This window comes from Amphiprion ocellaris, chromosome 2 (genome assembly GCF_022539595.1).
Source record: "Amphiprion ocellaris isolate individual 3 ecotype Okinawa chromosome 2, ASM2253959v1, whole genome shotgun sequence".
Lineage (NCBI taxonomy): Eukaryota > Metazoa > Chordata > Actinopteri > Pomacentridae > Amphiprion > Amphiprion ocellaris.
Genome location: NC_072767.1, coordinates 28,964,115 through 28,985,804, shown reverse-complemented (window position 1 = coordinate 28,985,804; position 21,690 = coordinate 28,964,115). Strand labels below are relative to the sequence as shown.

At 39.0% G+C, this 21,690-nt stretch overlaps 1 protein-coding gene across 2 annotated transcripts; it reads right to left on the bottom strand.

The window, feature by feature from the left end:
• Positions 1 to 3,366: 3,366 nt before the first annotated feature.
• uhmk1 (U2AF homology motif (UHM) kinase 1) lies at positions 3,367 to 20,654 on the bottom strand. 2 transcript variants are annotated; one of them, XM_055016773.1, is made up of 10 exons: positions 20,279 to 20,654; positions 19,386 to 19,747; positions 18,427 to 18,556; positions 16,706 to 16,892; positions 16,085 to 16,282; positions 15,875 to 15,969; positions 15,711 to 15,787; positions 15,538 to 15,636; positions 14,545 to 14,633; positions 3,367 to 13,540 (listed from the first exon to the last, which is right to left on the bottom strand). In XM_055016773.1, exons 2-10 carry the CDS (start codon positions 19,702 to 19,704, stop codon positions 13,394 to 13,396), a joined length of 1,341 nt encoding a protein of 446 aa, XP_054872748.1. In that variant the 5' UTR covers positions 19,705 to 19,747; positions 20,279 to 20,654; the 3' UTR covers positions 3,367 to 13,393. The 2 variants fall into 2 exon arrangements, with proteins under 2 accessions (XP_054872748.1, XP_023137451.2); XM_023281683.3 differs by lacking the exon at positions 20,279 to 20,654 and having other exon boundaries at positions 19,386 to 20,123.
• Positions 20,655 to 21,690: the final 1,036 nt, after the last annotated feature.

The window sequence follows — 21,690 nt, the reverse complement described above, 5'->3', positions numbered from 1 at the left end:
TCGTAATGCTCTTAGGCTAAAACGTGGTTTTGTGAGACTCAGAAGAATCTGCAGTATGAACCAAAATGTATTTAAGGACCACTAGCTTGTCGACTCCCTCAAATTGTGTTTGTTGTCACTATACGTTCAAAAATGAACACGTTATAGGTAATGTACAAATGCATATTATATTATTATATTTGTGTGATTTGTGTCTTCCCAAACACCCTGGCTGGTTTAGAAATGGCAGAAATGATGTCGCAGAGGAAGACTAGAGTGAATTGTGGTGTTTGACAGTATTTGATTTAATGACATGTTCCTAATCCACCTTTGAGTACATGTAGACTAAATATACAAATATGGCAGCACAATATCTCCAGAGTCCAACAGGAATATCTGTAGTTGTAATGTTCATATGTGACTGTAGTCTACTTCAATACCTCCAATAGGTGCTTATGGCTCACTGTGTAGAACGAATAAACCATTGTTTGTTTTGACCAGACCAAATCCCTTTACTTACCTCCACCCCCCCCCCGCCCACCCCCCACCCCTTTTTTTTTTTAAACATTGTCAGCGGTTTAAGTGCTCTGAATGACGGTTAGGACGTGGATGAATGAACGAGTTTTTATTGTTTTCTGAGTGACTAGTTTAAACAACGTGGTCTATGTGGATGAAGCGGACTGTTTATCAAGCTGATTGGTAGCACAATGAGTAAAATGGTGGTTTTGTAATTTTATCGCTGGATTACATGGTTTCGAATCCTCTCACCGTACTTGAAAATACGTGTTTTTTTTATTTCGGCCCGCACATTTCTTTTTACTGTCTGTAATTGATATTTACATGGATACAGACTTTATTAAGTAGTGATGCCGGCGTTTTTCGGTGAGGTCTTCTTTATCTGGTATCTTTGTTTCACGTAAATCCAGGTCTGATCGTGACGAATCTGCGGACGAAACATCTGGAGACGGAAACTATCGCCAGTTAACCTGATCACCAGTTAAACTGGAACACCGGTTTTGTTTTCGTGCTGGAGTCGCTCTCGTGTGTCGTCACTCCCTGTCCAATCAATGGACTGCACTATGTAGACGTCACATCTCGGCTCACTTCATCTCGCTTGGAACCTCAGCCGAGAAGTTACGGAAAATCGTGCCTGATAACATGCACTAATCCATATGGAAACGCTCGCAAACAAAGACGAGCCGAGCCGCACCGCGCCGAGTAGGTGCTTGTGGAATCGCGGCTTTAAAGTCCTGTATGTTGGAAGTTCGATAGATCAGACTTGCTCAGTCACTTGTTCACCAAAACCGTGTCAGCAAAACTACCAGCAGTGGTCTGTAACGTTTACAGACAAGGTTGCAAAAAACTGCTGTGCAGGCCTCAATCATGATTGGTTAAACTCGGGGAAGACAAGTGTGATTTTTTTTCTGCCCTCTAAATATCCTCATTAAAATTTCTAAAATAATGTATTTTATTGTTCCTGAGATACTATTACAGGCGAATGTACGAAAAAAAAAATACAAGAAAAGCAGATCAACTACAATTTTTAAAAAACAAATCTCAGGGGGGCGCCCGTATAGCTCAACGCGTTGAGTGGGCGACCCATGTACAGGGGCTGGTCCCCGATGCAGCTGGCCCGGGTTCGATTCCCGCTCGCGGCCCTTTGCTGCATGTCTTCCCCCGACTCTTCTGTCCTGTTTCCTGTCTCTCTCTCACTGCGCCTATCTAATAAAGCTGACAAAAAGGCCAAAAAAAAATAACTTAAAAAAAAAATAAAAAATAATAATAATAATCTCAGTAACTACTTGATGTATCAAGATAAAACTTCACAGGTACTTTTTAAAATATCCATAGTTTATCATTAAAAAAAAGTTTTAAACAAATCAAAGATGTCTGAGCAGAAAGCCCCTGATAAAATACACATTTAGGTGTTTATTTTATCACATTTTGTATATTGGACAATTATGCAAATTATATTTATTGAGACAATACCTCATTTTGGATAACATCTCAAAAAATAATTATCAACTGGGGAAATGAAATGTATTGCATAAAAATTTTACCCTATTTATCTGTAGTGTCTCTCCTTAACATCTAATATATCCCAGAAAATGCCATGAGATAATGATTCAATTCTCCTTTGAGTGATCATGTTTTGGCTCATTGATGTCTCTGAAATGTCACAATAGCTGTGTGTTTGTCTGTCAGTTCTCAGATTTACCTGACCTGTTGAAGTCTCAGCATGCTGCTGGCAGTCAGAAGGAGGCAGTTCCACATGAAGCTGATTGTAACTCAAGAATAGACATAGCTCTAAGAGCATTTTCTGGAGTAGCCGGATTTGTGTGCCTCATGGTGTCTGCGGGGTTCTTCTGGAGTTGGAGGACAATGAAACAGCAGGAGAATGTCGAGGAAATGATCACACAGGGCATGCCTGGATTCTATGAAGTGAGTTGAACAGTTAGTCAGCACAAATCCACGACTGCTGTTATGGTTAGCGAATATTAAATAAGTATGCAAATGATTTCATTGCAGGGACACGTGCCCAAAGATTTACCATCTCCTCTCTCTATCCCATGATGGGCAATTAATGGAAAGATTTGATTTGAAACCGACTCACCAGAACAGACTACATGATGAGCAGACAACTGATTTCTTCAACTATTCATCAGACTGTAACTGTGTAAAATCTGACTTTATATGGTAGAAACAATCTGTTACAGCATTTGCCTTGAAATTTGTTTAGTATTATTAGTCTTTCTCCCTGCGACTTCCTCTTCCTTAAAATGAAATTCAAGTTGAAGCGTCACCATTTTGACCCAGTTTAGAAGATTCATCGCATTGCTTGACATGTCTACATAACAGGATATCCAGAGTGCATTGCAAACAGGAGGTGCAGGGGCACTGTGAGTGGTATATCTCTGCACAAAGAGACCAGGTGACTGTGATGCCAGGCAAATTGAAATCAATTAGTTTTTTATTTTATTATTTTCCTAGGCACCGTCTCAGAACTTTATGATCAAGCCCTGTACAAAACAGAATCAAAATTTGGTTGCAAGAACACAAAAAATAGTGGAATATTACATTCTGATAAATAAAGATTGTTTTAACAATTATTTTCTCAAGAAAATTCATGGCAAAACACCAAAGTTCAAATGAGTCCATGTAGTACACAGAGTTTTATTTGGCGCAACATAGAAAACATAATTTTTTACTTTTTTTTTTTTTTATTAACAAACTCTCCTTGTTGAAGAAAGAACATTTTCTATTCGTGACATATCCAAATATCAATTTTAAATGGCCAGCTAAAAGAGCATAAGTATGTATTCTTATGTCCATCATTGCATTCATTAGTCACTTTCTGTGCTATAAAAAAAGGGCCAACAAACAGCATTTCAAGTCAAGCATCATTTTTATTAAGAGATCCTCAAACACAACGGCATGAGTGCCATGATTCGCTCTCAAGTGGAAGGCTTTAAAGCATGGATTAACTCACACAGTTTCATACGTGTTGCGTGTATCTTGCATACAGCGGCCTTCTCACATTGTGCTTCCTCTAAGCAAAAGTTTGAAAACAAAGAGTAACAATCATTTGCCTTCAGTCCAGTTTGACCTGCAGGATGTTTCATTAGCAGGACTGCTCAGCAAGAATAGACATGAACATAAAATGCTTCATTTGGCCAAATCAGTCATCCCACTTCTTCAAACATCCTATTGTTCTCTGGAACACCATCTAGTGTTGAAACTTTTACTCAACATTCAAACTGCTTCTCACCCAAACTGGTTCAAACATAACCAAAGGAAGATCTCAACCAATAAAAGGCAACATTAGTCTTAAGGATTGTCTTTTGACATTTTGAATGATTACACTGAAGACATGACAGTTTGGAGTTGTCAGACTCAAAATGATAATAACTTTGCAAGTTCTCCCTCCCCCCAAATCATTTGGTTTCATTTGGCTGATAGTTCCTTCAGGATTTGGTATTTCTCGGCTCTCAGAGCTTGTGCTGCTTGGTATTTATTCCCAAACATGACTCGACATCAGTAGTAGGTCAGACATGGATTTACTTATTGTTGAGAAATAAACAGGTTAAAACTATGGGTCCTGCTTTTATACGCATTTAAAGCTGCACTAATTAATATTTTTATATTACCAGTGAATCCAGTGATGATGTGTAATTTGAAAGTTGTCATCAGCAGTGACAAACCCACAGAGAAGTATCACTAAAGTCCTCTGGTTTTTATGCAACTTTTTAGCCCATTTAAAATCACTGTTTTCATTTTATAGCTTACAAAATCAAATAAATTATTGCAGCTTCAAATGAGAATTACAAAATAATAATAATAAAAATACTCACATGGATAACAGACATGTATTATTCCCTAGTTTTTCCACCAGCAGTAAACGTTTTGTCAATTTGCATCACATAAACCCTCTGAACCCCAAAATCCACTGATGGATTTGTTTAAAAGGCATGTTATTTTAAAATTTTAAAACAGTAAAATCTACACCATTTATTAGAGTTAGAAACAGCACAAAGAGAAAGAATTGTTGCATTTTAAACTTTCTGATGGTCCTTGATCTAATCATGTGTAATGTACAGAACCAAATCTAAGCTTAAAATTATAATATTTCTCCAAAATCTCTACTTGTAGCTGTTGCTGTGCTGCTTCCATAGAAGTGTAGGACTTTATACTGCAGTGAAAAGTGAATCTTCAGTGAGTAGAATGTGACAGGAGCAAAAAATAACCAGAAACTGCTTCAGGGTTCAGAAGGTTAAGTGCAACAACAGCTCAAAATTGAACCAACAGGTGGACATTAATAGGCAGAACCAGTGTTGTAGTGTGATTGTTTTTATGCACCTTTAGCTGACTGGTTTCATCAAAAGTGGTCTTAGTGATTTAAAATAATAAAAACTTGACATATTGTGTGAGAAGACTGAAGCAGCTGAATAATATTTGATTATCTATTGACAATTCAGCTTTCATCTGCTGTGCTGTAAAGAATTTCAAGATTATCCTTAAATGATGTGCTTTTGTTAACAGGATTTGCAGACAGATTGTAGATCGCTGGCTGCACTCTTGCATATTCGCTCTTCAGTATCAAACTGACTCTTACACCTGTCTTTGTGATTGTGACGTGATTTTTAGAGCGCCTTTTGCAAGCAAACAGGTACAAAGAAATTCAGCTAGAACACCACACACACACACACAGACACACTCATGGTGTACAACACACAATGTTACATATCCATCTCACGTAGACAACCCTCACAACTTAGAAATGCTTCCTTCAAGAACTCTTTACTACACATATGGTAGATGCACACCGGGTCACACCAACTTTGCACTTCCATCTCTGTTGTAGATATTTGAAAAAAGGATTCTCAAAAAGCAGCGTATGAATGGTGTTTAGTGGAGCAGTCAGCATGAGCTCCCTACAGCCAGGAAGCTGGAGGTGTTCCTGCTCACTGCTCTGCTGCCATCTACGACTATTGAATCTGCAACATCCTGGAGATTACATTTCACCTCTACATCAGCCAGAAAGAAAGAACAAGGGCAGTTGGACTGAAAGCTAATGTAGTTAGCAAAAGCCTATTCCAGCCAGCACATTTCTGTGTCTTGTGCTCTTCTGTTTTTCTTATTTCTATAGTATATATAGTGTATATCTCACATGTTTAATTTATTGTCGTGTCACTTGCTGCACTGCTATGACTGCTAGCAAATTTCACTTTGTGGGACTAATGAAGGATATTCTATTCTATTTAACTTTGGGTAGACTGAAAACAAAGCTAATGGCCCACTGTGATACTATTTCACCAAATTTTTACAATCTCCACAACAGCCATATGAATGGGAAATACTGCTGATTAAGGTTGATTAAACCTGAATTCTTCATTAAAGCCGAGGGAAAAAATCTCATCTTCTTTAATTTTAAAAGATGCAAAAGTTAAGTACCAAAGAGTCTTGTTTGAATCAGAGACAAGAAGGATGGAGGACTCTGGAGTCTGGCAGGAACAGAAGGAGATAAGTGTGTAGACAAAGGAACAAAGTTCCTGCAAGCACACTGCATCCAATCCTGTGTCTGACTTTCAGTGCAGGTCAATACAAGGCATCTTCTAAACTCAGGAAGAAAACCGCTGTCAGCTTAACACTAAACAGGGGCACACAGCTCAGGACTGTTTCCTGTCTCTGCTGAACAACACTTCTAATACTCCAGTGGTTGTTGCTCTGAGTAGGTTTGATGCCACATTAAAACAAGACGGGTGAAACTTTCCACACAGAAACGGCCATTTCAAGACCAAAAATGTGCCTTTAGGACTACAGAGTTTAAAATTTATAGGAGCTGGGATCTTTTTAGCATACAGTGCACAAGCTAACAATATCAGTAGTGAATACATAGGTGCTATTATTTTTTTCCTCATGTTGATCTCAGTCATATTGGCAAACACATAAATTAGGCTGCAGTAATGCTGCAACAATCAGTTCAGTAACGAGTTACCAGAAAGTATATTTTAATCAATTGCTTCCATAATGTCAAGAAGAACATCAATATTTTCCAGTACCAGCTTCTCACTTATGAGAGTTTCCCATTTTTGCCTGTTTTATATAAGGGGTTTTCAAACTCTGATTGTCAGATTGGCACCATTAAAATAATAAAACAAAAGCAGATCCTGTTTGCAGAGTACACATGTACATTCAGACAGCATTCACTGGATTATTGTGTTGCTCAAGAGAACCTAAATAATGATGTTGATTGACTTTATATACACACTTTGTTATGCTGTGTGCTCTTAACTGTGGCAGTGAGCAATAACAACACAGTGTCGCATTGCAAAAATAATAGATTAGTCCATTAGTATCACATTAGTGGGGTATAAACAGCGTGAAATGAAGACTGTGTAGCAAGGTTTATTTAAACTTGCGTAACATATGGTTCATTTGGAACAAAACATTATGCCATATACACCGAGAGAGGAAAAACTAAATTCATATTATATAAAAAATCGAATCATAAGATTACCTGAACTTATGCTAATTGTGTAAACAAACTCAAAAACAGCTGCTTCTGCATGTCCTCCAGCTCATACCGGCATCAGGATCAGAACGCAGCAAACACCTTGATAATACAAAACTCTAGTGAACTGTAACCTGAATAAATATTTGAATCAAAAAATTTAACAGCCAAAAAAATTACCATTCCACAGCTCTGCGGTTTATTTCTTAAACTACTGATGCTTCAGTTAATTACGATTTTCAATCATTCAGAAACTCGGAGCAGTCACTTTATAATTCTACTGTGCAGCTATAATCTACCACCAGCAGAAACCACAGCTCCATACACAGCCAATAAAGTCCTGCTAACATTAATGCTCACTGTTGACAGAGTCAGTACCATTGTACAGTTCGACAAACCAATGTGGGAAGCAGGTATAAACTGTTCATACGACAGTGCATTTAATGATGGCAGTGTGGATTCAGTAGATGGTCACGTCAATAAAGTTTTCAGTTTAAATCAGTTTGTTTCGATTTCTTTCAGTTAGGCATCTCTTCACTTTGCCTCTGTGCCTCTCAGTTTTTTTTCATTTCCTGTTGTAATTTTGGTGCTTACGTGTCCAGAAGACAGTCATGATGACCCTGAGTCCAAGCTCACATTACAGGAGTTTGAAAGATTTTGAAATTAGGTTGCATTACGTACACAGGAAGAGACTACACAGTCTTCTCTCTAATCTCAGACATGCACACGCTACAAGAACATAACGGTGCATCACGCCTTATAAAATAGTATTAAGATTATCCAACAGGATTCAAACCATGCTCCCTGCAGTGAAAGTTCCCTGCTTAACCCATTCACAACATCCACCTCTCACTGTGGACTTTGCTGTTTACACTGCTGTATCTCATGTGACTGGTGAAATAAACAGTGATTGGCTAAAGTCCCCCAAGACAAGCAAAATTTTGTAAAGCCTAAAAAGGGAGCCAAAAGGAGGTGCAGAAATCTGGGTATTTCTCAGACCATTTGAATTACAATACGATAAAATATTGCTATGGAATTCTCGCTCAATGACGCGCAAAAGTAAATACACAAAAACTGCCGACCCACACTTTAAAGGCAATTAATGGACTGAGGACCCTTCTAAGACCAAAGAAGTGAGACAACTGTAGGTCCTCACGCTCACAATGACCAAGCTCTACTTCATATTATTTAAAAGCTTTGGGCGAGATAAACAGGAAATATAAAATCACCATGGATTTAGTGAGTTCACTGTGGGCTGAAACTTATATTCAGTTTCAAATTCAAGATTGGGGTTGTGCTTTACACGTACACACAGGGCTGAAAACAGAGCGGAGACTGAAACCAACCTGAAACGATGCTCTTGAACTGCAAGTGCAACAAAATCTGTCGGGAAAGGAGATGAGATGAGCACCTAGTGAGCAAGACACAGGTTTGACCACTTCTCCAAATCACTGCTCCCTCTTCACACACAAAACCAGCATGTTTTACATAGACGTATGGAGAGCAGAGATTTGACCACGTGTCACTTCAACCAGGATGACTGCCATAGGAGCACCTAATTCAGCCCAACTTCTATTTTTCTATTCTCTTCTACCATCGACTGAATTTAGTACCACAAGACGCTGTCTTTGGTAGTATTTCATCTTCCTATCCACCTGCTTGCCAAGTCTAAGTGAGAAAACAGCAAGACTTTTCAATCTGAATGTAGCTCTTTTGGTATCCAAGAATGTTTTCTACTTTCTGAAGAATTTGTTCAAAATTATGAGTTATAAGTTCCAATGAAATTATTCAGACTTTACAGACCAGTAAAATAAAGCCTCATATAAAATACTTTTGATCACAACAACTGAGGTGTCAGTCAGCAAAACCTGCAGGCTTCTTCAGCCTCCCAACAATTCCCCTAATTTTCAGACTTAATACAGCTCAGATTCTGCACACACTCACTAACACAGCCCTTCTAATCATTCAAGTCTGCACTTAACACAAAGCGCAATTTGCACATGTAGATTTTGTCATGCATCATTGAACACAATGATTTTACACTGAAACTCTCCTTGTAGTGCTTTAGAAGCCACAGCATTTAGGTTCCATTATCATATTTTTATCTTCTGCAGTGTGCTGGACAGTAGCCACTGCAGCACTGCTACAGAAAACGACACACATTATTATCATATATCTGCAGAGCAAGCAGATGATAGCCACAGAGCTGCACAGGTCACACATGAAAATCAAAGACTAACATTGACTTTCTGCATTAGCTTGTCAAACTACGGGACAAATGATGACATACTTGTTAAAGAACCAATAGCTCTTCAGCTTGTCTTATCTGAGAACCACAGTTCACAAAGACCCAATCAGACTGTTCATTCTGCTCACATATCACAGAGTCCAATTTAGGTTTTAAATATAGATTTTTAGTCCATGACGCACTAATGTGGAAACTTTGGAATTCACATTTCAGGCACATAGAAATAAAGTTATTAGAAAAATAAATATTCTTTTGTAGAGTTTTACATTTTTTCCCCTCCAACTCTAGGTTTTCATAATTTTAGTATAATTCAAATGATTTTTTTTAGGACAGGAAGAGGCAATGCATAATTTAATAAAGGGCTGATATATGTTTATCTATAGGCTTTCAACATTTTTCTATTTTATATCAATATGTGATTATTCTCATATACTTGCATCACACAAACAGGGCAGGCTCGTTATTTGTGCTCTACGACTGCAACTCTTCATATACTTTACACTACAAAGCAGAACTTTGTAAGTTTTACAAGAGAAATATCAAATTCTTCTGTTTATCAATGAAATGCTGATCCAGCTATACTCAGTTACACTCAGTTGTTTTACTGCTACAGCTACGCAGCACAATGTTTGTTTCATTTTGCTGATGTACAAGAGTCAAAGGTTTAAACAGAGGGGATTTACTTTTATCACTTAAAAAAAGACTCAACAGCATGGGAGAAAAAAAATATTTTCGGCATGTTTTCGTAAATGAAATCTTCTATAAATCAGGCTGTAAATGATATGTGAACAAACCCTTCTGTGACAACTTTCAGAATAAAAAATACAATTTTTTGTATGTCAGTGAAGTGAAGATTTCTGGCTCAAAGTAAAAGAAAAATTCACTTTGAGAAAATGTGTTTTAAAGATATGTACGACAACAAACACCTAATAATATTTTTTTTAATGTTTTCTTTCCACTACTCTGAAACTCTGAATGTCACAGAAACAAATTCTCTCAAAAAATGCAAAATCTCAAAACTGAGCAGCGCTTTTGCCTGCAGTCTCATCTTCAATGAATACGGCTCTATGATGATTATTTAGTCAATTTGCAGAATTTCGGATATTTCTTTGTTTTCAGTTGTTTTTAGCTGTTCAGTAAAATTTACTGAGCCTGCCTTTAAAGAGCCCATATTGTGCTTTTTTGGTTTCTCCCTTCCTTCAGTGCTGCTTTTTTGTGCATACAAAAGGTTTGCAAACTCAAAGTCCACGTCAAAGTGAGTGACTCTCTTCCACAGAAAACACGACTTCTTACCTGCCTGAAATGCCTCGTTTGAAGGCTGTATTTCTGTTACTTATCGATGTCACCATGTAACATAGTAGCATAACACCTAGTTTGGTATGCCTTATACTTCATCATCTGCCATTATTTCCTTACTAGAGCCACTTCTGCTAGAGTTCTTTTATACACATCAGACATGTTCCACATAACTGTCAGGCGAATTTGAAGCAAACTTCAAATTCTGCAATTATTTTATTTATTAAAAAAAAAAAAAAAAAAAGGGTAATTGGGTAATTGGGTTTCTTTCCATTAGCTACTTTGGAGTGAATAAACTAGACTGTTTAGTGTCATCAGAAGGTGGCGCTATATGCGACGTTATAAATGACTGTAATACACACATAAATATAGAGTAGAGGAACAGAAAAACAAGCTGTTTGCTAACTGCTAAAAGACCTTGAAGAAGTAGAAACAGACAAAACTTTGATAATCTAAATATTTTCAATCAGACAAGCTGTAATGATTCTTTCTTGCCAGCTGTCATTTGACAAGCTTTATGCTGCCTGTAGATGTAGACAACAAAACAAACAACGGGGCAGTCATGTGACCTAAATGTTCATGAAAAGTCAGACTGGGCTTTTCTGGCGGGTGGACCTTAAAGAGACAGGAGCTAAAACGAAGGGTTTTAAACAGAGAGTGAGAGGAAGTGTTTCAGCATTGCACCGAGGAAAAACGATGTGGCTTTGAACATTAAAGCATTTAAACATATTCTAGTGGGCCCCAAAAATAAAATTCTAAACTTGTAGATGTTCAGAATATGGGCTCTTTAAAAAGAATATACTGAAAAATGAGCAATGAGCAGTTCTATGAAGAAACAGTGATAGATGTTATTGTATGTCCAGTTTTGTTGCTAAATCTGCTGGAAGGGAGTAGTTTTCTAAGGCATCTGCAATGGCTTCGGCTACATAAGGAAATAACACATGCAGCTGTAGCGCAACCAGTTGATATAGCAGCATTTTGGTTAGTTAGCTAGCTTGTGAACATCATAGGGCACTTGTGTAGAAATTATCTGATGTTTCAGAGCGAGCTTGATACGTATCCACAGTTATCAGAGTGTAACTAAAAGAATAAAAATAGAAATAAGAGAGTAAAAGAACTTCTGGTTCCACAACTAAAAGTACATTCCACTGCAGAAACATGACGACTGCTGCTATCCAAAATAATCTGCCCTGATGGACCCAATACAACGAAGGTAATCAAATTATAATTTTGCTGGCATCAAGAAATATTCAGTTCACACATTTTATGACATTTCTTAACTCAGTATCTAGTCATCCAACTAGCAGCATTTCCTAAAGAGGAGGACAAAACACTTCCATTTCCAAACACAGGCGCCTTGGTGACGGTTTTAACCACAGGACAATAGTGCTACAGTGTTGGGCTGACAGTCTATCCATCATGTTCATGCACAAACTAACCAAGAGTACTCAAAAACTAACATCACACCTTTATCCATGCAGTTAGCACAGCAGTCAATAACAAATCTTACTTCAGCCTTTAAAGCCACTACACGTAGAACTTGAAAACATACACACGTCATCAATTTATAGCAAGTCATTTTTTTGACAAACAAAATTGGATTTCTTTTGAAAATGTGAAAGATGCTACAAATTCCATGCACCTAGTGGCTTTACACTCCTCCTTTCATGGCAGAGCAACAGCTGCATCGGATATATTTGGTTCTCAGTAAACTGAACGTACACTCGACTTTAGACATTTCCTACCTCTGTTGGAAGTTCTATTTTTGTTCATAGACTCATTTTCTGACTCTAGAAAAGATCTTAATGATCTAAATCATGTTCATTTGCTAGTTCTTGAATGAATCTCTGATCACTATCAGCATATGTTCAGAAATTTGTACTTTTTCATGTGCCATTACAGAGTTACAGTATAAAAATAAAGCTTACTGCATGTCCTCATGAAGGGAAGCATAGTTGAATGCTGAATAAATGATCTTGTGAGCACTCTGACTTGTAAATAAAAAAGGCTACAAAGCAAAAGGCTACAGGGCAGGGTGCTGGGAGCCCTCGGCTTGCTCAGATATGAGTGAAAACCACCACCCAAACCATTTCTCCCTGAAAATGGCCAGAGGAGCCTGGTACCATGCCATTTTCTCTAAATGCTAAACCAATATAAATAGGCAATAATAATAAAATGATAGTTGTTATTAGTCTAAGAATATTATAAGACACTAGTTTTCACCACAGGAAATCTTCAGTTCACAGGGATGCGACTGTCATATTTCTGTCTTTAGGATTCTCGTTTTGATACATAAAACATTAGTCATCGGTGTTAATGTGCTACAAGTTTCTAATCACATCCCTGACACAACTGATGAGATAAAGTGTTTCACAAAAAAATTATCTATAGAGAGGCTATTAAATGCAGTGTAGAGCTCTTAAACTGTTCACCAACATCTGATAAAGGTTTTCAATCTTGCAACCCTTATGAGAGATTATAGGACAGGGTGAGAGTGAAAGGAAGCTCAAACAGGAACTGCTGTCCCCAGACTGCAAGCCTCAGGCCTGCAGTCAGTAAGAGAGACCTTGAAGCACTGGATGGATGAGCACTGACAAGAGCAGCTCACAGACAGGAGGTGGAAGCACCTCACAGTCGAGTTCAATTTACACTCTGCATGAAAACACAGATTTACTGTAGTAACTCACATGAAAAACATGCAGGACTTTTAACTATGCTCACTTATAACTGAAACTGCAGGAAAGCCACTGATGACTGTCAGTATTTTTACAAGGAGAAGATTCCTCCCTTTTGGCACCCGGTGCAGTTGTGTTTTTAACATGCAAATAATGCAGAGGTGTAAATTGAGCTTTAGGATTTTACTGTACGGTTTGGTACAGGTAACCTCTTTTGTAAGCGCTCAGAGGGTAGAAGGTGGCCACAACGAACTTCCCGTCAAAGGTGCGACCCGTCAGCAGCCTCTGGGCTTCTTTGGAGTCGCTGGAGTTGGCGTACTCCACAAACACCTGGTGGAAAAACATGAGATGAGGAATTAGTGGGTGAATGGGTGCCCCTCACAGTTCTGATGTCAATGGAAGACTTTCAGACACTGAGTCTTTTCAACCTGATTTCAATATTGATTTTAAAGCCTTTTTCAAACATTCTTGTTTGCTAAAAGCATACTTGAAAACATAAAGGCTGCCTCACTGAGTCCTTCCCTTCCTGTTTTATATCATGACATAACAATATTAGGTGAAATACAGGCATTTCTATGCAGCCAGGTCCAAAAGTCTTCAACATCAAAATGGAGGAAAATGTGATCTCAGGGACTTTTCTGTCACCCGATTCTTTGATTGGCTCATCTGAATATTTTTGAAGCTGCTGATATTCTTAGATTCTCACTACAACACTTTATTGTTTACTTAGATTGGTGTCTTAAACCTTGCTGCTGAAATATCTTCAATGGAGGGCAAGATGGACACAGATTGATGCAGCATCAGCAGTAATACCGACATTCTATCACACCATTGTGTTGAGGAAGTAAAAACAGATAAATGTAGCTCGGTCTGATAAATTTCCATTTTTGCTGAGACTGCAGGTGGTAGGTCAGAATCTACAGTGTGAATCCTGGGACTCAATCTGCCTTGTGACAACAGCCCACTCTGGTGGTGGAGATATGTACCAGCAAATGAGTCTGAGTGTTGTTCCTGACCAGGAGCAGCTCTTTATTGCCATAGTTTACCATCTTCTAATGGCAGCTTCTGGCAGGAAAATGCAGCATGTCACAAAACAAAGGTCACACTTAGCTCTGCATTAGGGGAAAACGTAGGTTAGCTGTTCGATGTGTTGTCAAACTTCAGACAATGGGACGGGTACACAGATGTTAAAGGTTCACTTCTGAGAAAATATGGCAAATGTTGTATGAAGAAAGGAAGGCTGCAAACACATCTGAGTTTGTTCTGGTCAGAAACACTGAAGGTGAACAGAAGAACACTTAATGAAACACTTTAAAGTGAATCAAGAGTGTTACCTGTCCTTTCCCTGGATTCTCCTTGGGGATGAGCAGAGAAACCACTGAGCCATACTTCTGGCACTCCTCTTTCATGTCCTCCAGGATATCTGGGAACAACAAGCACTCATTTTTACTTAAGTAAGGCTCCAGAATCAGTAATCTACTGGAAATATGGGAAGTGCTTTAGCAAAACAAAAAATATATTAGGGTTCTAGTGAACTAAAAAAAAAACTTGGTTTGCCGATATCGCACTTAAACTTCAACTAATCGAACGGTTTAAGGGAAAATATTTGCAGGTCATCTCTGGTTGAACTAAATGGGCTGCAGTGCACTTTGCCTGCCAGCTTAATTACTCTAAACACATTTTTAAAAATTATAAGAAGTTCAGTATTTGCAGCAGAATAAATCATTCAAACTTAGTTATTACATACTGAAACGATAACAACATTCTTAGTCCAGACCTAAGTGCAATTTGTAAGATTTCGGAAAATAAAACTACATCAACTGGTGATCACAGCACAACAATTATTAGGAGACATGATGTAGGTAAATTAGCCTGCTGTTTTTTGGATGATTTGTCATGTTGGTTATTCAGCTGTGACATACAAGCTGCTGATTGTGAAGTTTACATTCATCTTTTCGACCATCTGCAAAATGCAGTCACACTGACAGTTAGTTTGGATATAACTTCAAGTAAACAGTCAATAAATATTAAATAAATTCGGCAGAGAAGTCTCCATAAGTTTCGGCATGTTCTAAGTTGTGAAAAAGCGGTGGTGTCCACGTGTAGTCTGTTTTACCCACCACTGAAAAATGATGTGACTTACTTATGCAGTGTTTGTCTCCCTATGAAAGTAACCTTGGAGATTGCACAACCAATGAGAATTTGGTCTGACCGTAGCAGTTTGAACAACTGATACAGTAGCTGACCTGCAAACTACAGCCCGAAAGTCTATAACGTCACAGATAAATTTCCAACAAAAAACAACAAAAGAAATTGTCTCGTTGTACCTTCATACTCTTCTTCATTGTGCAGGTGGCTGTCATCAATCAGGTTGAGCAGACGCAGAACAGGAGAGGGCAGCAGAACCAAGTCCTCAATGTGAGGTGCTGACAAACAAATAAATATGACATATTAGAAAGTTGTGTTGATCTTGATGGGTGTTTCAAATGCCAGCACTTACCAAAGGGAATACTGAAGAATGGGCTCAGCAGGGCAGTTTCAGCTGTGCATCTTTGTTTTGGATCATTAAGCAGCATGCTGCAGTAACAAAGTAACACAAGTGAAATCACAGAAGGACACATTATGACAAGACCATTATTATACAGTGTATTAGATGAAGTTTACCTTTTGATAAGGTCTCTGAGGTGATAGACGGGGATGGCAGGGCATGCCAGACTGTTGCTGGCAAAGACATGGTCTACAATGGCAGCACTGTTATCCTATAGGACGGAAAAACAGACCAAAAACAGTTCTAGAAAATTCATTATATTTTTCGGGGCCCTCTGTTTGCATTAAATCAATATCATGAGGTCCACCCTGAGAGCTCTGTCATACCTTCCACTCCGGCGAGCGCATAGTGTCTTTGAGTTTGATTCCTGAGAACATCTCCAACAGGATGATGCCCAGGCTCCACAGGTCCACGGCAGCTGTGCAGCCTGAGTCTCCCTCCACCTCCACCCCGGCCTGAGCCAGGCTGTTCTGAATCTCAGCCTCTGGAGCTCGATACCCGTCTGTCTGGATGTACTTGACATCCTAAAAGAGTAAGGAATTACAAGATGCATTTATCAGAGCATGAAACTGTAATAGCAGAAAGACAAGTCAGATTTCATCTTTGTAACGGTCTTTCAGTGAAACGTGTAAGTGGCAGTTCCATTGTGGAAAATTAACCAAATCTATACATGATATTTCATCAAAACCTTCTTTCTTTTAAAAATAAAACCCAAAAAACTGTCTACACAAGATTCTCAACAAAATAAAAATAAATCAGCACTCCTCTGCATTTAATTTTTTTTTCATTTTTTAATGTTTTGTGGACTTCTAGCCATGGTTGTGCTGTTTTCCTTGAGCTAGAGGACTTTATATTGCAAAAATAAGCTAAAACTGAATGAAAAAGCAGCAGGAGCAAAACACATCTTGGGATTCAGAGGGTTAACGCTGAAAGTCCAACACACGGACCTGGTTTCCCTGCTTGAAGCTGAGGCCGAAGTCGATGAGCTTGAAGCACTCATCGTCAGCGCTCCAGAGGATGTTGCGTGGTTTGAGGTCAGCGTGGACGTAGCCTTCTCTGTGGAGGAAGGCCAGAGCCTCCAGGATGTCTCTGGCACAGTGCTGGACAAGCCACATGGAATGGCCCTGCTGGGGTCTGGTAAACAACATCAAACAATGAAGCAATTTAAAGTTAGAAATACTGAGAAAGTTTGAAGATTCAGAAACATGGAAAAAACTAAAGCAAAAGAGCTATTAAAAAAAAATACTGAACGATTCTAGAAGATTTCACCATTATTAGAAGTACTGAAAAATGAGCCAATAGAAAGAAGCTCCACTAGCGGTCTCAGACTTTTGGACCCAGCTGTACTGAACTGTACAGCAGAGCATACAGATGCACATTATTTGCATTACATTAGTTTTACCAGCAGATGGCAATGTCCACATGTTTAACTGAAGCTTTGACACAAAACTGTACTTAAATGTTTCAATTTGCCTCCACAAGTGAGTAATTTTGTGTTTTGTTGAAGCGTATAAACAAAATTCCATTAATCTCCTCTGTATCTGAGGAGGCAACAAAAGTCGCAAAGAATAATGCTGCAGAAACTGGGCATGTAAAATAAAATTACTTGTATGACAAAACCCAACAGAGGAAATTACTGGTCTTGTGTGGACACTTACAGAGCATTTAAAGAGCAGGGCTGCTGATGGCTGATAGATAATGTAGACATCATGTTGTGCAATTAACAGCAGTATTTATCAGCAGAAAGCAGCATTTCCTACTACTGAGGGCAGAATTATGAAATAAGATCAATGGGTTAGCAAGGTCAGTTAAGCCTTAAACCAGAGTTTTCAGTGTCACAAAGGTGTCTTTTTTTGAACTTGTCTAGATCACTATGCTAACTTAAGCTAACCTGCTCCAGAGGAAGTTCCATTTAGAGTTTGAGATTTAAATTAGCTGTAAGAAACACCACCCTTTCACCAATTCTTGATTTGACCACAATGTAGATTCCCAGCTGAGGAAATGCACATCTGCAAATCTTTTGTCATTTGTTATAACGCCTTGGTTATATAAAAAATGCATAAATATGTATTTATGTTTGGTCCTGACTTTCCGCCCAGTTGGTTTTACACTGCGGATACTGTAGCTAATAGAACACTGCTGGTGAAAAAAAGCTGGTTAACAAAGAAACCTGATAACAACTGTTGTGATATTATCTCTGCTTGTGGTTTTAGGTTTTTTCGAGCCAGCTTACATAAATAAAGCCTGCTGATGTCAAATTTGCTTCTTAGTGCTCCCCTCAGGTCTGGTAGACATACTGACGTCTGCTGTTGCAGTAAACGTATTGTGTCCTGTGCAAACACACTATGCTATGCTGCCATATACAGATTTATCTTGGCTTGTTCATCTCACCTCATCCAATAACACTAAATCTCGCTATTCAGCAGCTAATTTCGAATTGTAACATACACTTTTGTTTTTTTTCCTAAAATTCCCTACTAATGTTGGACTTAACATTTGCTTAATGTGCTATTTTAGCTGGGAAGATTTTTGTTGTTTACCAGCCTCGTGGGCAGGTAATCAGCCAGTTAATAAGTCTGTCACTGATAGAAATGTTTTTTTCTGGATCAGTGGAACTGCTGATCCAAGTTATCCTGTATGTAAAGTGTGGTGTCATCACCTCACTTACCTTCCACCCTGAGTACCACTGCTGCCTCTCACCAACAGCTCAGACACGCTGACATCCAGGAGCTCCAGCAGCAGACAGCGAGTGGCAACACCCAAAGCGCTGTGGTTGGTGAACACACCATACAGAGTCACTGAGAAAGAGCACAACAGATGCAGCATTACACAACCAGCAACCCTGGTGCATTCATACCAAGAAAGAACTGGCTTAAAGCTTTCATTAAAGAATCACACAAGGATGTTACAGCATCACTGTGCATCAATAATCCTGCTTAGAATAGCCAGTTTAAGAATTCATGCAATTTAACTACTAACATTGTTTGTTTGCTGGAATAAAAACGTGGCGGTTTTGCATAATCCTGCTAATCTACAAAGGTAAATTCATTTTTAAACAAATCAGGATCTCTGCTGTACTTCAATAGAGGTTCAGGGTTATTATCAGGAGCAAAGAGCTACCAACTGTCAACTATGATGTATTTTGAAACAATGACATTGTACTAGAGCTGCAACCATTAGTTTTCAACTATTAAAATAATCTCCAACTTATTTGATAAGTGATTACTTGGTTTGAGTGACTTACTAACAAAAAAATAACTTTTTTAAGTTTCTTTCCTCTTTAACACCAACCTGAATATGTTTGGGCTGTGGACATGGACACACATTTGCCATCTCGGGCTTCATTGATAAAGATATTTCCCACTATTTTGTGACATTTTGTAAGCCAAATTAGTTATCAGATTGATCTAGAACGAAAATAAGTATGGGTTGCAGCTCTATGTAATATTAAGAACAGTATCTATTTCAAAGTTTATATATGGAAAATGAAAAAGCAGGAATTAAGCATTCATAAATGGCCCCTCAGTGAATTAAAGCAGTATGCCACATTTATCAAGCAAGTTCTCTTTGAAGATATTTTGCACATAATGACAATATTTGGTCACAAGTCTGAAACATTGCTTTTACCGATGTTTTTGTGTCCCTGGATGTCCTCCAGCACGGATCTCTCCTTGTGATACCCGTAGTCTCCTCCCTGAGTGTCGGCCTGGAACTCCTTGACGGCGGCGGTGGCTCTGCCGGAGCTGACCCGGTACACCGAGGCCGAGACTCCCTGTCCGAGCCGCGACTGGACGGTCCAAATCTCGCCGAAGATCTCAAACAGCACCGGCTTCATGCTCTGGTCCACGCTGCCCGAAGGAGGCGGCTGCTGCGCCGGCGGCAGGACACCGTCGGGCCGCGGCGCCTGGACCTTAGCGCTGGGCTCCGAGAAGCCGCAGTGAGCCATTCAGCAGACGGAGAGGAGGCGGCTAGTTGACAGGTGGGACCAGCTGCAGCGGCATTGAAAACCGGATCACATATAAACCACCGGGACGTCAACAGCAGCGAGCACACAGTCTGACTTCACCCACAACCTTGTTCAGACCGAGCACACGGTAATATGTGAGCATATTAGAGCGCTGTTAGCTGACAAACCGAGCTCACTCAGTCAACTGACAGTAATTTAGCTAACTTCCAAACTAGCCACCAAGTTTAAACACAAAAACAAAACACTTCCTCGACGCGCAGGAAAATACTTCCCCCATAATGCAGCGGATATGATTAAGGCATATAAAGTGACTATAACAGCCTGATAACGATACTCGGCGGCGGCTGCAGTGAAGTTTTGCCAGAGTTGTAAACTCAGGTTGTTGATATTAATCTGACTTCCTGCAGAATGAGGCTGTGTTTCCCTGCAGTCTGCCCCCTACCGGCCAGGAGTGCACCTACACTGTCCCTTCACATGTTCACATTACAACTACAATGTTTTTGCGTTTTACACAGCTAAATATGAAATTATTATGTAAAGAATTTTAACTCACCCCGGTGTTTTCACCAAACTGCAGCCCCTGGAGTCAATGTATAAGTGCCAAAAGCTGCAGTTCCTCAAATGTCCCCTTGATGCTGGCTCCACATGTGAGTCAATCCCCATAGACCTTCATGTTAGTGTCCAACTTGAAAGCAGAAAAAGCCGGTTACAAAAGACAGTTTCAGTCTCTATAGCTAATTTCCCCATTCATGACAACTGTATATAACTGATAAACTATAACTAATTAATTTGTGTTAGAACCTAAGGTTATGCATAATTAAGGTTGTGGCCAAGCCAAGTGACAGGTGGTTGCAGTCATAGGATAGTCCATGACCCAGAGACGTTTGCATTAGCTGCCTCAGCTCCAGCAGGTTTCCACCTGTTTTGGGATTAGCCAGGAATTAAGCCTTAATTACAGTTTAGTACAGACACATGGGCGTGTAGTCGTTGCTGTTAGACCGGTTTAATACTCTCTGAAAAGGAAAGTATTACACTGAGTCATGGAAATTTTGTCATCGGCAAAGACCACATGTCAACATGCAGACCAAAACTATGCTACAAGGGCAATAGCGTGCTTGTTCGGCAGTCATATATTCACAGAATACATAGATGCAACCTCGTTTGCATGTGTGCGAGAGAGTCTTATAAACAGACTCTGGTGGACTAGAATAGTGGTATATCAGCAACAAGTATGCTTCGAAGTGGAAATAGTGGTGAAAATGCTTGAAGAAGGATCTCAAGACTATGTTATAAGTACCTGATAAGTGGTTGTAGAACCCCATTTTTTGTTCAGTGATGGTGTTCCAAGTTTAGTTTAGATAGCTTCTTTAACTCTTCAGATTGTTCAGTAATCAGAGCCTTTACTGACACAAAAGTACCAATACAACAAAATAAACATACTCATTACAAGCAAAAGTCGTGCATAAAAAAATCCTACCTGAGCAAACATACAAAGCAGCAAAATGTAGTTAAAGTATTAAAGTCCCTTTTTTGGTCCCTCTGACTGATAAATTGTTTTTTATGACATTATCATATTACTAACAGTGAATCATCAGTAAGTCAGACGTATATTACTGTTGTTGCTGCTGCAGGTGGAGCTAGTTTGACCTGCTTCATGCAAAGTTCTACATACAGTGACAGCAGATAAATCTGACGGATCGTCACATGATTAGCGGGAGAAGGAAGAAGAAAAAACAAAGTTCTGATCCACAAATCAGTTTTCAGTTTTTTATTTCTGCTAGATCATTTGAACAGTTAATAAATTAAACAATGTGAGAAATTCAAACGGTAAAATCAGTGTTTGGTAGAGCTGTTAACATCTCAGACATCTGAAGTGTGAGTTCAACTACACGCTGCTTTTTGTAAGAAGCCACAAAGGTTGGAAAGCATTTGGTTTAATTTTTAACTGTGTGTTGCAGTTTAAGA

Coding starts and splice junctions, on each gene's coding strand:
- uhmk1 (XM_055016773.1), bottom strand. CDS start 19,704: ATGGCTCACTGCGGCTTCTCGGAGCCCAGCGCTAAGGTCCAGGCGCCG. Junction 18,557..19,385: donor CCAGGGACACAAAAACATCG/GTAAAAGCAATG, acceptor GCTCTTTCTCAG/TGACTCTGTATGGTGTGTTC. Junction 14,634..15,537: donor CAATGAAGAAGAGTATGAAG/GTACAACGAGAC, acceptor TGTTGTTCCCAG/ATATCCTGGAGGACATGAAA.